This window comes from Achroia grisella, unplaced genomic scaffold, assembly GCF_030625045.1.
Source record: "Achroia grisella isolate CSIRO2021 unplaced genomic scaffold, CSIRO_AGI_Agris_v1 utg903, whole genome shotgun sequence".
Lineage (NCBI taxonomy): Eukaryota > Metazoa > Arthropoda > Insecta > Lepidoptera > Pyralidae > Achroia > Achroia grisella.
In genome coordinates this window covers 535651-554326 of record NW_026713061.1, presented here as the reverse complement: position 1 = coordinate 554326, position 18676 = coordinate 535651, and the positions used below count along the sequence as shown (strand labels likewise).

Sequence of the window (18676 nt, the reverse complement as noted above, 5' to 3'; positions counted from 1 at the left end):
TTTCACAAATCTCACATCTACATTTACATGCTATTCTGATATATTCTACAATAAGAATGTAACCTGTTGATTTTCAGGTGTCGCTCGCTTGACGTTCCCAGAAGTGCTTTTTTCTTCAAGCTTGCGTTTGACCCCAGCAATTCTCTCTAGATAGTCATTGTTATCTTGACTTCGCCCATTACCAGGTCCATTTGTGCTTGAAAGTAATTGAGAGAGCAATGCACTCGGTTGCGAGGTACTTCTTCCTTCGGAATTTCTTCTTTCCTCTGCATCCTCGTCCGACTTATCGTTTAATATCTACAAATAAAATGTCATTTTAGCGAATCCTTAAAAAAAAAATATATTTCACCAAAAATATAAACAAAATCATTAAAAAGCACACTCACCCTTAACAGAACATCCGAATTATGTGATTGTTGTAGTGTGTGCTGCACAGATGAAGGGTGAGGAGCGTGAGGAGGATGTGGGGGATGCGGTGGATGAGGAGGATGTGGGGGATGTGGCGATGGTCGTGAATGTGACTGTGTAGTGTGCAGCGGCGACATCGCCGCCGCAGGCGTGTGTGGTGTATGAGGTGTGTGCGGAGTGAGGGGTGTATGAGGTGCAGACGTTTCGCTTCCAGTCGCCTCTTCATCTTCCTGTTTGAGAAGATCTTTCAAGATGCGATTGTTGGAGTTCATGCCGCTATCCGCGGTACTGGACGTCGGTTTTTTACTAAGCAGAGAGCGCAATCGATTGGGTTCCTCGACGGGCGACGCGGCGGCGGAGGCGGGGGCGGGGTGCGCGAGGTGCGCGGGGTGCGCGGGGTGCGCGGGGTGCGGCGGCAGCGCGGCGTGCGCGGCGGCGGGCGGCGCGGGCGCGGCGGGCGGCGCGGGGGGCGCGGGCGGCGCGGGGGGCGCGGGCGGCGCGGCCGCCGGCGGGGTGCGGTCGCCCGGCGTCGACGGCGCACGTGGCGTCTGTGGCGTCAGCGGAGTCAACGGCGCATCCGTAGAGATGTCTTTCCGATCCTTCGAATCTTCGCCCGACATATCAGTCAATTGAAACGCCGACGACCACGGATCCAGGTCGAAATCGTTAATAGAAATACTATAGGGCTCCGGGCTCATCGGGGAACGATATCGGTTATCGCAAGTAGAAGACTCCCCGTTAGCGACGGAGGGCATCAGCGGGCCGCCGATAGTAGAACGGGGCTGGTCAGCTTCGAGAAGGTCCATATCGTCGTCGCCGAGCACGGTGTGCGTCGACATTATGAAGTCAGGTTCGCCCGAAGTAGGTTTCGCCCGGAACAGTCGCGATCGAGCGCTGACTCTAAGCCAAGGTCGATCCACACCAATACGTATATGAAAAGGACCACTGATAGTCGGCGGCGCGGGATAACTAACAGCTTGCTGTAGATGTGCCACCACACGAACACGATCAACACTTTCGATTAGTTCCAAATAGCGAGTGCCCACGAGAGACAAAGGAGAGTTTATATAGTTTTCCACGCCACTTAAGTCACAAGCTGAAAGAAAATTTTAAACAACACTTTAAGAATAAATATTAACTGAATTTTTGAAAACATTCATCTCTACACGATGAAGATTCAGACCCAGGAAGAAACTGATTTTTTATTACTATTTCATAGTAGACCCGGTTTTTGTACAGTATTTTAAAATAATAATATTATGGTATCATTTTTAATTACATAGATCACAGTTCTCAAATAACAGATCCAACAAGTGGAAGATTGGACAATGTCGTGACCTGCTCATGACCTAGTCTCAATTAAAATGGGTATCTTCATTTCATTTGTATCATTGCTGCCGATTAGTTGTGCACAGCTGTTTTGATTTATACAATAGTAAATGGAGTTAAAATTAATAGATTTGTGACACACATTAGTCCTTACGAATCTAAAATATGATGATAATTGGAATATGTATTTTGTCCATTTCTCTGAACAACCACATAGTGTATTATATATACCACCAGCCAACTACTACTTTCAACAAGGACTCGTTTATATAATAGGCTTTTAAATAACTTACACAGAATGATATAGTTGCAGTCTAATCTAAAGACGATATGATCAGTTTGTTTAGTGGTGATGGCGGGCGGGCCGCCGTCGACGGGGAGTAGTGCGGCCGACGCGTCCTCGCAGCGCCGGATGACGCACATGACGGAGCCGGCCTCCTCCGAGGACGAGCCGCGCACTGGCGCAGCGTGGATCACTGCTTCCACGTACCTTAAATAACACTACTTCTTAATAATTATTGTTCGACGCCAGAGTAAATGTTAAATAGCTTTATGAGAAGAATGACCATTTATAAACACGTGAATCTTTAACGAGAACGCAGGACACATTGACTGCACGATAAATTGCGGGGCGTGGACGGTGTTGTAGTGAATAAAAGAGTGCGTCTGTCCTTTGTTACGGTACGTGTGTTTAGTTACAAACCTAACAAAGATTAGATGTGTAATTAAAATTGCTAATAACGCACTATGCGTTTTTAGTACGAATAATACCGTGCTTCATAATTGTGCCTATATCATGTTTACTCTGTCATGCATGCAGGTACCGTCATGGCTGTATCATGACTCCAAAAGTATCACTGTCTCCAATGTTGTTCTTCCATATATTTCTGACACTACATGTCACAAATACATTAAATGTATATCATGTTTACTCTGTCATGCATCTGGAACGTCATGACTGAGTCGTGACTCCAAAAGTATCACTGTCTCCAATGTTGTTCTTCCATATATTTCTGACACTACATGTCACAAATACATTAAATGTATATCATGTTTACTCTGTCATGCATCTGGAACGTCATGACTGAGTCGTGACTCCAAAAGCATCACTGTCTCCAATGTTGTTCTTCCATCTATTTCTGGCACTACATGTCACAAATACATTAAATGTATATCATGTTTACTCTGTCATGCATCTGGTACGTCATGACTGAGTCGTGACTCCAAAAGCATCACTGTCTCCAATGTTGTTCTTCCATCTATTTCTGGCACTACATGTCAAAGATAAATTGTAATCATGTATGTGTCATCATGTTTACTCTGTCTCCAATGTTGTTCTTCCATCTATTTCTGGCACTACATGTCAAAGATAAATTAAATGTATATCATGTTTACTCTGTCATGGATCGGGTACGTCATGACTGAGTCGTGACTCCAAAAGTATCACTGTCTCCAATGTTGTTCTTCCATCTATTTCTGGCACTACATGTCAAAGCTACATTAAATGAATCATGTATATCAAGAATGACAGTTGTATATTTTATTAGTCTAACTTAATTAACGCTTATTTTTATCTAGAACTTGTAGCTTAATATAATACATATGAAATATTATTTTTGCGTGACAAATAAATTAATTTCATATAACCTGCTGATGAAACTGTACTAGTCTAGATTACGCCCCCATGCTTTAGTGCGACATATCTATTCAATTCGGAAAGTTATATAAACTGAAGTAGATTTTTAGACACTGTATGCTAATGAGAGCAAAAATAAACTAATAATCTTTATGAATTATAAACGTAAATATAACTTTTGTAGTATTTGATTACCATATGAACAGTCAATAGTCAATAATTCTTCTATTTAAAATCAACAGCTACTTGTATCTTTCATTCGTGTATCAAGCTATAATATAGATAGGTGTAATCGACATCTTATCGTTCGTCCAACACGATTGACTATCAGAATGAAATAGCGAAATATATTTATAAACAGATAATGTTCAACTAATATCAATGTATCTAAAAAGTAAACGATCTCTATAACATATTGCTACAACATTTCTTAACAAATAACACTTTAAGTAATAAAAAATAAAAATATAGAACATTACTTAGAATACAGCGTGCAGAAATGTTTTAGTAAAATAAATAAAACTTGGTATCAAATATGTAAATTGGTACACTAGACCACTAGACAGTGCTCAAGATACTGCCACTATCGGTATCTCATTGCAAGACAAAAAATGTCTTATAAATTAATACAATAATTAGCAACTAATTAACAAATTCACAAGTTAACATAAAATTCTCTAGGTATCATTGTTAACGTATCAATAATTACATAATTACGGAAACTACACCTGTTCTTTTCGTAATAATAACGACCGAGGGCAACATATATATTTTGTATATAACTAGACGCTAGACTAGACGCCAGTTGGTATAGGGTCCTAGTAAATGTTAGTATAAAAGATATAAACTTACCCAGATCCGTCAGTACCATTAGGATTCTTGATAAGCAGCCGGGCTTGAATGGCTTGAAACTTATCAATCTCGCCCGCACTCCACGTAAATGTCTGTATGTCTCTTAACAAAGGTCTTAACTTAGCTTGATCGTTGACATGCAAAATAGAGAATATTGACTTTTTATATAAATCTGTTCTGTCCTGCAGAACAAGTTCCTTTATATTTTCGGTTACACATTCAATTTCTCCTTTTGAGTTTATTTCCAATAAAACCCAACCGAGGCTTCCAGTATAATGCTTAAGCGCCTAAAACAATATTTTATCATTAGTGTACTTATTTATAATAATTTCATTTAACAAAAATGTAATTAATCCGAGACACGGCAATTACCTCGCCCCATGTGATATTAAAATCAAATTCGTACAGCAATATGTGGGCATGTCAAGTGTTAATTCTACCACACCAATGACAATTGATAATGACGGTGACTACTATTACACCAAATATTTAAAAACTGATGCTTTAATCGTGTTTTAAATTGATTCTAAATCACTATTATAGCGAAGCATTTAAGTGTTTGAAATAACAAAATGATATGCACACCTCAATAAGCGTTGCAATCTCTGAATAATGCAACCCAGACGCCAGAGGTTGTGGCTGCGTAGAGCTGACCTCACCAGCCTGGACGGGCGAGAGACACTGTGCGACGCGCAGCGGGCACTCGCCGGGGCACTGACGCCGTCGCTTCAGCACCTCCTGAATCTGACGGGTGGCCTCGCGGACGATACCGTTCTTATCCGGCTGCTTAACTTCGGCCAAACATGTACCAAGGAGCTCCTCGAGCTGATTTATTGTTTCGTTTTCGAGTTCCCGTCTTTTCTTTTCGTTGTTACACTTATTTCTGAAACGCATAAATATTAAAAAATTATAAATTATGATTGTAGAATTGTTGTAGTTATTGATGTAGTATTTGGTATGTATAAATGTTGTGTCATAGTGCAGAAGAACTATTGATGAAAATCAGTATTGTACAACAAATGTAATTAATTAATTTCCTCAATTTAGGGAACGTACGTACACGATACGTTTGTGAAAAATTATGAAATTAAAAGTTAGAATGCCACCAATGAGCAAACTCAATCATTATTTAAAAACACTAACAAAATTATATCTACTATAAGCAAAAATATCTCAATCATTATTTAAAAACAGATGATGATTACGTATCGGTAATTATTTACTTTTTTAAAAATGTATATCTCTTTGCTAAAAAACAATACATTAATTGAAAAATTTCAAGCCCTTTTGCTGACAAAGTTAAATAAATCTGATATTATTCAAACTGTAATTCGAAGTACAGTTCCAGTACAGAATCATATGCGAAGAGCAGAAATAACCTCTATTCAAATAAAGTTAAAACACATAGTATGTCTCCACATTAAAAATCAATATCATTTCTTTTATATATATATTTGCTTAATAATTTTTAGCGGCAAAGATAATTCGGTGTATCCCATCAAAAGGAGAATAGCAAAATAATAATAATATAATACTTAATTAAGATTTTACTGACTACCACTTGGATATATGTAGCTCGGCTGATTAAAAATAAAACTAATTTTTTCAATAGATTATAAATTACCTAATAGCCGGATCATTTTAATGATTATGTCAGTGAACTACATCACGACTAATTATAAAGTTCTTAGTGAAAGTAAGCTCACCACGTTGTTTGATCACTCATGTTTTCTTATACAAATAAAAAATAGTAATAACAAAAAAAATATATATTTAAAATATTTTCATGAAAATCCTAATACAGAATATATACTTGTATATTTTGGTTCATTCATGATTGTTTACCGTACATATCAGAACATATTAAAAAATTAAAAAACTATGTCAATTTATTATTATTCTTACGGATTTTTTAGATATCTAACTATCGTCATGGTCCATATAAATTTATGTTTGAAAAGGTGTCGATTCATTTACTCTTTATACACAGAACAAAATGTTGGTATTCATCTCACTCTTGCATTGTCAACTAACAACAGATTTATTCCGTAGTGCGTAATCAACGAACATTGTAATCAGTTTATTCGGCATTTCTTGACTGCGATTCAAGACTGTCACAATAATATTGCATTCTTATCAGACTGACTTATATCTATACTAATTTCAACATACATTGTTGCTCGTATATTTTTTATAACTTGACACGGCCGGCTAGTTGATGACCCATCTGACGGAATACATGCATACATGGCTCTACATGTAAAGTAGATCACATATTAACCGGAACGAAATGGAGGCGCAGATAAAAAAAGTATGAATAATTTACACAAAAGCTTATAAAACCTCTTGTGTAAATATGTCCCGCTATCGCACGGATTATTTTTTTTTTTTTTTATAAATATATCACTACAATGTCACTACAAAAATATTGCTAACGAATTTTTTTTTTAATTTTAAATATTCATGATAAATACTAAATTCGTTCCTTATATTCCATTATGTAACTCCTACCACGTTCAATGCTGATTTCTTCCCCGCAATATAAACAATTAGAATAATCGCGTGATTTCATAATAACTATACCACGTAATTTATACAATTATTAAAATATCAGCGAGATTACAATATTGCCATATTATAATGTGCACTTAAATAAGTATGCACCAGCGTGTATATAGAACAAGTGAGTCCCATCTCACTGATCGCGTTAGCGTATTAACCATGCCTCACTATATAGGATGAGCGCTGCAAGAACCTTGGCGAAGCAAGATACATAGCTCTACAAACATTCAAATGTGTATTTCATTGTTTCAATCTTGTCTCTGTGCTATATTTAGTACTCATTCTAAAGTCCATTAAAATGGAGCATTTAAAATACACATGATAATTGCTCCCATGCATTTCATATTTGTAATCTATTATTTCTGTTTTAAAGATTCAAATATCCTATTATAAAAAATGAGAATATCATGTATACACGGAAGAATTTAGAGAGTTTTAGAAAACTTAAAGACTGTACAAATAGAAACTTACGCCATAAAAATAAGCTAATTTTACCTACATACCGCCTGCACAAAGTCAGTAATTCATTCTATGGTAATTGCGTAAGATTTTATAATAAACTGCCAGAATCTGTTCTGACAGAGAGGCTCAAATCTTATATTAAACAATTTTTTGTAAGAAAGCCTATTACAGGATAGACATTCATAGACGACAACATATCATAAATAATTAGTTTATTAGCATACAACGTTATAATTTGTTTATCTCATTGCGATTCAATTATTTTAAAATATGAAATTAGTTTTTGTTTGTGCAGCATTTGTATAAAATAATGAGGCAAAGTACGACGTGGTCTAAACAGGCCAAAAATTATACGAAGAGCACGATATCGAGCAAAGTGGTGGCTGGCTCATCCGTCATCTTATACACTAATATATACTTATTTCTCTTGTTAATTGTTTAACCAGTTGTTGTATATTGAATGTTTTTTCTATTTTATTATTTCATCATTAGTGCAATCGATGAACACACTAAACTATTTATAAGAATAAATTATTTAAAATGCAACACACAAGTTTCTTGCTTGTTCTTCTTGTGATGAGACAGCATTCCGATGAAGATTAAAAAAAATTTTTTTCAAATGCTTCAATGTAAGTTAATTTGAATAAATGATTTTCTATTCTATTCTATTCTATTCTTTCTTTATTATAAAAAAAAGAAGAAAAAGTACAATATCAAGAACGAGTTCCGGGACGAATGTCTAAGTCCTGATTAAGAATTACAAGTTAAGAAACTCCGAAAAAACCTTTCTTGAAATTGATACATCAAGCTGATAAATGTACACGTAGCTTAGGCGAATAAAATTGCAGTCAATTAGTTGTTTGTGCAGTTTGTATAAATAATGAGCAAAGTACGCGACTAAACAGGCCAAAATTATACGAAGAGCACGATATCAACAAAGTCCTCATATCTTATACATAATATATAACTCTTGAATCTTAAGTGATAAGCTCATTTAAGTATTTTCATTGCATGATGAATAAACTATTTATACGTAAAAATAAAATGAATGAAACGCGATAAACATATTTTTTTAAATAGGCTGATAAGATTTGTATTACTTACTCACATTTAAGGTAGTGTAATGTATTAAAATCAGAAAGGTGCCATACTAATATTTCCTATCATGAAAACGAATTTATTTATTCTGACCGCATTTTCCTTACGTTAATGAACAGCAACATATATTAACTAAAGGTAATAAGAACAGACATTAGGTATGTTCTACATTAAGTAAATATACGCGAAATATTGTTGTGCTACCTTTTATCAATCAAAGTATATAAAGAGTACTATTATAGTACACCCAGCGTGTGTTGGTCAGTTCACTTATAGAACACTTCATAAAATCGAGATATTTTTTTTCCTTAAGACTATCTGACCCGACAGACGAAGTCTTGTGTTTGTAAATGCGCGAATTTCATTAAGCATATTAAGTTAAAATAGTCGTTAAGTTTATGGATTTCCTAGTTTTCTAAGCATTATTCTTTCTTCAATTAATTTTCATTCCAAGTAGCCTCTAACGAATGAAATCAATTAAGTTTTCCAGTTATGGTTTTACCAAGGGAAATGGGTATACATTCTTATATGACGTAGACTAATACTATATAAATTAACACGCTCTAAAAAAATACACATTTTATAGATAATAAATATAAAGTAACAACGTGGTTTTTCTCACACTTCGTAAACCTGTATCAGTAGAACAGATCAGAGATCAAAGAGGATTAAGAGGTAGTTATACAAAAAATAAGTAGGTCCAGTTATTATCAAAATTATCTAAGTGACATACATAAATTAATAGACAGGATAACATTAAAATCTATAATGTAATACTGTACAGGACACTACCACTTCGGTGTATGAATGATTACATAATGAAGTCATGATATAATATTATGAAATACATGTATTTCGAATATCTAAACTACTTATAATTATACCCGAATGTCAATAACGTACTGTCGCGACTGTAATCATAGATAGGGTCGTTAGAGATAGTAGCAACTATTAACGTCGTTGTGACTTGGCCACATTTCGCTTATTTGACGTGTTTTATTTGTTTTGTTATAAGACAAAAAATTTTGGTGTGGGCCTGATTCGAACTCACTGCATTCGCTGCCTATAAGGAGTAGTAAACCGTTAAGCCGTGACGTTATTCATTTTTAATTTAAAATACCTATTACGATAAAAAGGTGAATCTTCAAACGCTACTAATTAAGAATTAATGAGAAATTAAACCTACACCGAGCCATTGTCAAAAGTTAGAATATAAATTATGTAACATTACGTTAATTAAGTTATCAAATTATATTTTTCACGTCGCACGTGTTATGCTTTACTAGCCCGTCCTGCCTTCGCACAGTTTTATATCCGTTTGAATGGCACTTAATAATTGTAATAATATATATTTCAAAAAGTAAGAGAATTTCTCAAAGCTAGTAGTTTTGTACTTAATCCTCTTCACCAAAAACATTTTTGGAGAGCCTTCTCTACGAAACCACATTTTTCTTATTGTTTTATTAGTGTAGATTTCCTAAAGCTTAATTAAAAGTATTAAAATGTAATCAATTACTAATGTTCTTTTCAGAATGCTTAATATAGTCCTTTATTCGTCACTAGCTGTTCCCGCATGAAATTTATAGCCTCTGTATTTTTCTAGTTATTCTGATGTACCTACAAGCTATAATAGTGTAAAGTTTCATCAAAAACCTTTCTATAGATTTTGGATGAAACAGTCACAAACATCTATCCATACATATATTCATACATAGTCACAAACTTTCGCATTTATAATTAGTAAGAAATAAGGTACTTTTGAACTGATGCTATTAACTGATTATATCAATTTGAAGTATGGAATCTTATATAATGTTAGGCCCAGGCCAAATCGGAAATTAAAGAGAATAATGTGTTTTTACGATACGGCATATGACACAAGTTACATATAATTAATTTTTTTTTTATTTTTCCTATTTTTTCTCCGTAAGTCATTCAACTAATAAATATGTAATATAAATAAGTCATGGGTAAATTGTGTAAAGTGTAGAATGTTCGAAAAAGCAAACAAGATAAACCCCAAAATGTATAAAAACACCTAAACTCATACGTACATTTGAGATTGCGGTTTATTGTCTGACTTTTTTCTTATCTTCTTAACCGGCGCTGTCACGCTCATCTTGCTTTGCATCCCCCTCCATGTGTCTCCCAGTTGGAGCTCACAGGATTCAACTCTACAGAAGCAGCAAAAAAATAAGCTGTTAATGTTATTTTAATTATTGATGATCAATTAAATATAAAAACAACATACATGGGCATATGAAGTTTATATTTTGTTTAAATATGCATAACGTAAAATTGAAATTTAATAATCCACTTATATACATGCTAATAATGAAAATGAAGGGAAACAAATTTGCATTTGAAAAGCCATTGCAATTTATTTTATCTACCTACCTAGATACCTACCCAGATGAACGATAGACAATTCAAACAATTCCCCAATCACTAATAATTATTGTTGTACAAATGTATGACTCATATTTGTTTAATGCCGTTGAGGTAGCTGGCTATTTGTTTATACAAGTTTTTATATTACAAAATATCCATTCATTGGTAGGTTACATTATTTACTTTGTTAAAACTTCAGCTTGATGTGTACATTATCGTGAAAGAATAGTTTGCTATCAAGGAATACCTAGTTATGTTCACATTGACTCGACTCATACATATCAAACGCCAAGTACAGAGCAAGCCAACTGAAGCTTAATGCGAAACAGGGACAGAGATACCAGTTGAACGCCTACCGAGGAGCCCCACTACGCAACCTCACTGCGACGGCCGCGCAACCTTGAAATAATAATGTTCGGAATAACAACAACGCGCCATAAGCGTGACCAGAAATAGTATAATAAATAATTCTCGAAAAATTTTGAAGCCTCCAGCTCCTAGCATGGCTAGCGCCTACATCCTGTGTGTTTGGGACGTTCTTTTGTTTATTTGTTGCGCTACATGTGTGCAACAAAGAACAAATGAGAAATATCAAATGCCGGAAATGATGCCGACTGACTAAGTACAGAAGTACTACTACCAATGTCGATAAACAGATCACATAACATGTATTTGGATACATTAGATTAGAATGTTGATATAACACATGCGAATATTCTGTCTGTTGATTTTTTTTATAATAAAGGGTTTTCTTATATGTAAGTAATAGGTAGTCGATATCATTCAGATATATCCATCCCATGAAATAATTTAAACTTAATAACTAAAAAATATTGTTTTCCTAATAAATAAGAAACTAGCGCTACGGCCACAGTAGTTGATTCGAATCGAAATAGGTGAAAGTTGGTATCGTAAGCGTCTACGGATGAAGGTTTTGCTTTTTCAATTGTCATTCAACAGGTAATTGTCATTGGGTGGTGCAAAATAATAATTATTAGACGCAGTTGTCCAACTGCGTCTCGCAAATTGCACAATTATTATTATTTTGCTATATCAAACAAATCTAACAAAGAACACTGACAATCTTTATATGGGAGGTGGACCAAACGGTGTCCACTATTACATTGTGCGTTATATAGTATATTATGACTCTTACATTTATAGTAGGAAGTATACTAATTAAAGTGCTTCAAAATATATATTTAACTCATTAAATCCCACAACGAGTCTTTAGTAAATATGTAGTACAGATTTTCATTTTTTACACACGTCCATTTTCGCATGGTGAATCTTCCTAGATTGTCTTGAAAACCCTTCATAACTTGAAAGCCAAAATTACTGTAGCATCAGATATACAACCAAATTTCATTTTATTTTAATTTTTTATTTCTGATTAAATTATTCAGTATTCAAAATAGTAGCGTTATTTCAAATTCCAACATAAACTCCGAAAACTTTTATAGTATGTTTATATACTGTGTTTTGTCTATTTTGTTTTAATATGAATTTAAGACTCTTTATGACATACATTTCCATACCATCACAGTTTATGACGGCCTACCTTTTATATATTACTTAATGATAGTGAAGACAGTATATTGAAGATTATAATTGAATTGGATAAACATATGATGAGAACTAAATTAGCAAAGTTCTGCGAATATCCGAAGTTTCCATCGTAGGACAATAACTAGTACTGTTCATGGAATGTCGTGGGTTCATTTGTTTTCATAGCTTTTTGTTAATGATGCAATTTTATGAAGTTTATGGTTTTCACTACCGTCAGTGCAGTTTGTTTTATATTAAGATTTGCGAAACTCTAACATTAGTTATGTTGAATACGTAGATTTAGATTTCTGAAGATTTTCCTCTAGAAAGCCAGAGGTAGACTGTAAAAAGTGTGTTTAAGATTGTAGGATGCAGATTAAGCAGTGAAATTACAATATAAGAGCATGCCATCTTAGTCCTCTGAAATGGCGAAATAGTGGTAGTAGTCCATGTATATGGACGACAGTTACAGATTACTATCAGACGGGCCGTTAAGTTATTCCCATTACTTAAAAAAACCTTTATAAAATCAGCGCCACTTGTGGCAACTTAAAATAATGTCTATAGCGCATCGTATTGAGGTACATATAAATTCAAAAAATCAGTAACAAAAGAACGTTTGCTAGATTGGGATCTAATTATTGTACTAAGTTACAACAACTTATGATAATAGGCGGAGCGACATCATTTCAAAGTACGATGAAAGCAGGATTCGTAACAAATAAATTCAATCAGAAAGATGACTAAACACGTGGAATTCGGTGATTGCGTTGATTAAAACTAAAATTAAGTAAAACTATCTAGCATGCCGTGATGAGTATAGTGTAGTGAGATGAGCATCAACTAAAATTCTGAAAATTCTGTTGACAATGAATATGACGTTTGAATGTAGATTATGAGCGGCACACATATTTGTCTATCATCTTCACTTCAGTCGTGATCATGGACTTGCAATACTGCTGAAATATCAGGACTTCAAATACATATATGAATAACATGCGGTATGAAGCCGACATAATTTAACCTTACATTTACAAAACGACATCATAAAAAAATATTCTCCTTTTACCATATTTGTATCATCATAGAAAACAAAAATGTGTAAAGTATATTTACACCAAGTCAGAATTGTAGTCCACAAGAATGTTCAAAACAAGTCCTATTGGGAAAAGTTTGAATATCAATATTCTCGGTGCCAATAATGAGCAAACAAGTAAACAATCATAACCAGAGATGATAACCTTTGACTGATCAGTATAAAATCAAGGATGCTACTTATTAACATTGAAAAACCAATTACAAAACAAATTCAGGGAAAAATGCTCTTTAAAAATAAATGCATGCATTCTAATATTAGGTAGGTATATAGAGTTGTCCAAAACAGAAAAATAAATTTTCATAGACAAAGTCGTAAGTTGGTTTATTCAAATATGTGTTGGACATATCTAATTAGGATTGCCTTAACTATTCCGTCAACTTGTTAATCTTCCCGTGCAACCGTCTGTCATAGCATTATATTGCACCACATTCTATTTTTATATGGTATATACATTTCAAAATTCATTTATTTACTAAGTGTTTGCCACGGCTGGCATACGTATAATCAATATTGTTCTGTGAATTTCCAGTAAACTATTTAGTTTAGTAATATTGGCTGTGTGCTAATTGATACAAGTCGCTTTATAATAGATTAATAACTCCTTTTATCTAAATATAATGATTGTATACGGTATCATTATTCCAACATCGTCATGAAAAAAGTATCGGTTACTCAAGTTATATTGCTGTATCATTATACTATAGTTCGAACTGAGTAAATTAAACGATTTATGCCTGGCCTGGTAGTAAAGTAAATAAAGTTGCCATGTATTTAATGTTTGTCCGAACAATCGAATTATTAGAAAGCTATAATTGTACGAATATTATACGTTACATAATACGTTATTCGAAAATACTAGTTCTTCGCCACTTTGTCTGCTTTTTTAAATAACCACTACAATGTAAGTATAAATAAGAATGTTTAGTGAACAATAGGTAGGTTGTGAATCTTGTCATTCACAACCTCCCTATAGCCCACTAAAAACATAGGTAAGCCCCACAGACTACAGAACTTTTTACTTCGCTGTTGTGTGGGCTGTCGCATATTATGCCACTCAGTGTTCATCGATTTTTCAATATTTCCAAGTCGTACACTGCATTTTCCTACACAAGGTCGATACTTAAGAACCTATCTGTTCAGCTGGTTACTCCTGGCTTCTTCATTATCACTTCTACTTGTTGATACTTTTGATGATACATTTGTCACATTAGTACTTCTTTTATTTATATTTATGGAATGACAAACGGGCCATCCGGTGGTAAATAGCTAATTAATGAAGAGTGCAACAGATATCACTTCATTTGACGCCCTATGGCGACGACTAAGAAGTTGAGCCCGACACCCTGAAATTTCAATGGCATATCCCTTCTTTTACCGAAACACAACGTTTTTATGTAATGGGACTGGCAATGGTGCTGACGGTCCAGTTGATGGTAAGTGATAACTGCTGCTAATATACATAAACAGCACTACGGACATTACGTTATCATGTCTCCCGTGATACCGCTCAAGCGTTTCTTTCCGAAGGACTAAAATATCATACCTTTTCAGTTCTCGTAATTTCACTGTCTTATCTTACCCTTAAACAGAAACCCGACTTAGAAGGAAGCTGTAATAAGGCTAGTTGAAATAGATGAAATTTACATACGCTGCATGCTTGGAAAAAGTCTTCCTCTGGCATATTACTATAATTTTGAGAAATATTGCGATATGATTGTCAAAAATGAGCTTGGCTCTTAGTGAAAGTTCGCGTGTGTAACAATTTATTTTAATATTTAGCGGCTTAACTTTTATTGTACATTGTATCCTCGATTGTGTTTCTTTACTATAATCAATAGTTCACTGGGAAGCAGTTATACTTTTAATATTATAAATCTAACTAAATGCGCCTAGAGCTCTGGATACAATTTACATAGGGCTAACTATACAATAAATTATATTGAATGCAAAATTTTAGGTAAATCGCATAAATCATTCTTTAAAGACAAATTGCTCACATATATCTGTTAACCAGCAAAAATGTATTTATATTCTAAAAGTATTATTTTGTATCATTACCTTAATATGAAATATTAACAAGGTCAAGACCGCAGGTGTATCTAATATTTATCGTGATTATCGTTGTAATAATTAAGCGATGTATTCATAAAAAACTAAGCCCTCTACTAACTAACCTATTTATATATTTTGGCCTTTGTGTAAATTTATTACTACGTATTTTTATTACTATCCTTGATAAAATATACCATAAAAAGAAAACTCTTTATTTCTTTATACATGTTTTTTTAACATTAGAGGATAAAATACAGTGTTTTATAGATTATGAATACCTCTCCACACACAATGTACATTCGGACATGAACACAGTTTCTACCCTATTTTCCGGTAGTATCAAATATATTTTTATTATGTTTAAGGGTCCAAAGATTACCTATATAAAAAGAGAGGAAAGACTTCAACGATTTTTAGACAACAACAACGTCTGTGTGTGATACTCAAACCTGTTTTCTCGACAATGGCTAAATACTTGATCTAAAATTCCAATTGTTTGTTCCTGACTATGTTGCAAAATCAACTAAACATCTCTTATTCCAGATACAACCGTAACGATTTCGAGTATTTTAAAAGATGACGACATTTGATGGTTATAAAATACGTCTCTGTAATTTTTTTCAAGTTTACCTTTAGTTTTCAATTTGTAATAAGAAAGTTTATATATTACATATTACAATAAAGAGCATATTTATAGATCTAAAGCAGACAGCTCTAAAGAAGCTTGTCGGGTAGTAATTGCAGTTAAATGTGAGCATTCATCAATTCAAGTCTTAAGTGTCATTTATAGGGTATATGCTATGTAGGCAAAATTAAGCTATATTTTTATGAATAAGTTGTAACAGCATCGCTCAACATCTATCATACGATAACGATAGATCTATTCACACTTTCAGCTGAGAAAAGGTAACAAACGGATAGATGCATTTTGGGATTTATATTATTAGTATGGAATATAGATTTTGTGAAGGGTAGATATTTAACAATTTCTTAAAAATTGTGCTATTTAAAATACGGATTTTCTAGGCACCTAAATGTGGAATCTACAAATGCCCCCATGCCTTAAATTAGAATATATAATCTTAAAAGAGGACTCCATTGGGTACTCTCAGAAAAAAAAAAGTAAAAAACTTTTTGTTAATTTCTTTATTTCAAAAAAGAATGAACAGATCAAAAAAAATCTGTCTACAGAAAGAAGAAAATAATACTTTATATTCATACACCATTACTTTCTAAAATTAGTACCTATTGTATATATGAAAAGACAAAGTCGGATCGGAACTAAAAAAAAAGTCAGTAGGATCAATTTTAATCGCTTCTGAATTTTACCTAATAAATACGATTATACTAAAATAGAAAAAATATGTTTTGATGCAATAGGATGACTTCTTTGTAACAGTATTTGCAGCAAAACTATGTAATATATGAGTAAATATACATTGTAGCCACTTCAAATCTTAGTTTAAGGATTAGTATCGATTTGTTTATTTCAGTTTCTCTTATCTTAGTAATTATTAATTTTATCTACATTCAGTGACCCGCTAACATTCTATGTCAGGTTATTTTGTAACATTGTACTGGTGTTTAGTTGTTTTGATATTTTTCACGGTGTTGTGAAACCTGGTTATAGAAAATAACATGAAAAGCGCCAGCACGGACATCACAATGTGAAACTCGTTTTAACCCTAGTGCGTTGCCATTATACAGGGTAATTTTACTGCCAAATATAATGTTCAGCCGTTTAGTAATGAAAAAGTAAAATACAAACACACTTTCACTTTCATAATGTTAGTAGATATAGATGTCTCAAGGGAGTAAAATAACATTTATAAGACGACTTCATTATGATTCCAGAATGCAGTGATATGTATGATGTAGAATAGATAAGAGAATTACACATGCATCATGATTCAATATAATTAAGCCAAATATAAATGTTTATATTAGGCGATACACTATTGATCTTCACATCCCTGTTTCTCATTAATGATTATATTTATGTAAAATAGAATTCAATTTAGAGCATAGGACAAAGTTTTTAAAAATATGATTCTCGTCTATATGACTCTTGTCTAATAGACCTATTTCACCATTATTAGATAAACACTATCACCCTCCGAAGTTGAAAAAAATACACGTGTTTTGAACTTTTGACAATGACTTCAACAAAGTAACTAATTTTGGCGTGTTCGCATTGAGGAGTTTCGATATACACACACTGTTCACTAGTGTTCACCCAGCTCGGTGCATTTTAATTACCTTGGAAAAGTGTTAACTCCAACATCAACATCAAAAAAGATGTCTACTAGTTCATCTACGTCAGACTCCGGTGTGAATGATGGAGGTAACGTGACCAACGGAGCGGCGGCCCCATTGACAGAGTGACCTCCGCAGTTGAAGATCACTGGTTCCGGCTGCACCATAGGTAGCATGACTATAACGCACTCCACGAGTGCTCACATCCACTTTTGAGACAAACGTCTCTCTGTACCACCTTGGGACAGTACAGTTTGTGTCCGTATCCAAACATACACTGCATTGCGCCACGCTCGCCGCGACGCTATTTTTTATTATGGAGATTTCTAGATATCACACTACATATGAAATAATTTTCAACTGTTATAGAAACTTATTAGTCCAGTATTCGATCTTGTACCGAGTATATTTTTCCATTAAAACATGCATTAAGTTTATTACGTAGCGATTCTGCAATTTCTTATCGATATCCGTGCGAAACGTTCGCTACAAAACGACGATGAAAGTCAACTGAAAGACGAGACGTATGTATACATACGTCCTTTTCGTTCACCGCTTCACAAATTATCAACATAGCCCGGCACGACGCAAAACGTCTGTGGCAGCGACAGCGGCGGCGCTGCGAGCAGGATTAGTTGGACTGACTGACTGGACTGAACATGAACAGTATCGCTGCTCCAGTCACACCCACGCTTACTCATACATAGCAGAACCACCACGATCTCGCTCACTGAGACGAATTTCGTAGAAAACGATTGTCGAACTTAACCGATCATAAACGAATTAATACGATGGATAAAAACAGAAAAAATGTTTGCTATTTCATTAGCCATCCATTTGTTGCGAAACAAGAGTGAAATGTAATAAACAATCATTAATCAATTGTGCGGAATTAAAATTACGATCTATTGTGCTTCGTGTATCGTTTCATTTAAGAAATAGGTAAATCCTTTTATTTTAGAATACAAAAAAACATTATACAT

General features: G+C 34.1%; 1 protein-coding gene across 1 annotated transcript in view; it reads right to left on the bottom strand.

Moving 5' to 3' along the window:
• Nucleotides 1-18266, bottom strand: part of LOC131853645 (nuclear receptor coactivator 2-like) — a 29283-nt gene extending 11017 nt beyond the window's left edge. The window contains exons 1-7 of the mRNA XM_059204618.1: nt 17697-18266; nt 10402-10521; nt 4811-5108; nt 4226-4512; nt 2031-2227; nt 387-1504; nt 64-297 (exon numbers count right to left, since the gene is read on the bottom strand). Of these exons, the coding sequence (XP_059060601.1) occupies nt 64-297; nt 387-1504; nt 2031-2227; nt 4226-4512; nt 4811-5108; nt 10402-10521; nt 17697-17869 (2427 nt within the window). The 5' untranslated portion in view covers nt 17870-18266. The remainder of the gene's footprint in view (nt 1-63; nt 298-386; nt 1505-2030; nt 2228-4225; nt 4513-4810; nt 5109-10401; nt 10522-17696) is intronic.
• Between the last annotated feature and the right edge of the window lie 410 nt (nt 18267-18676).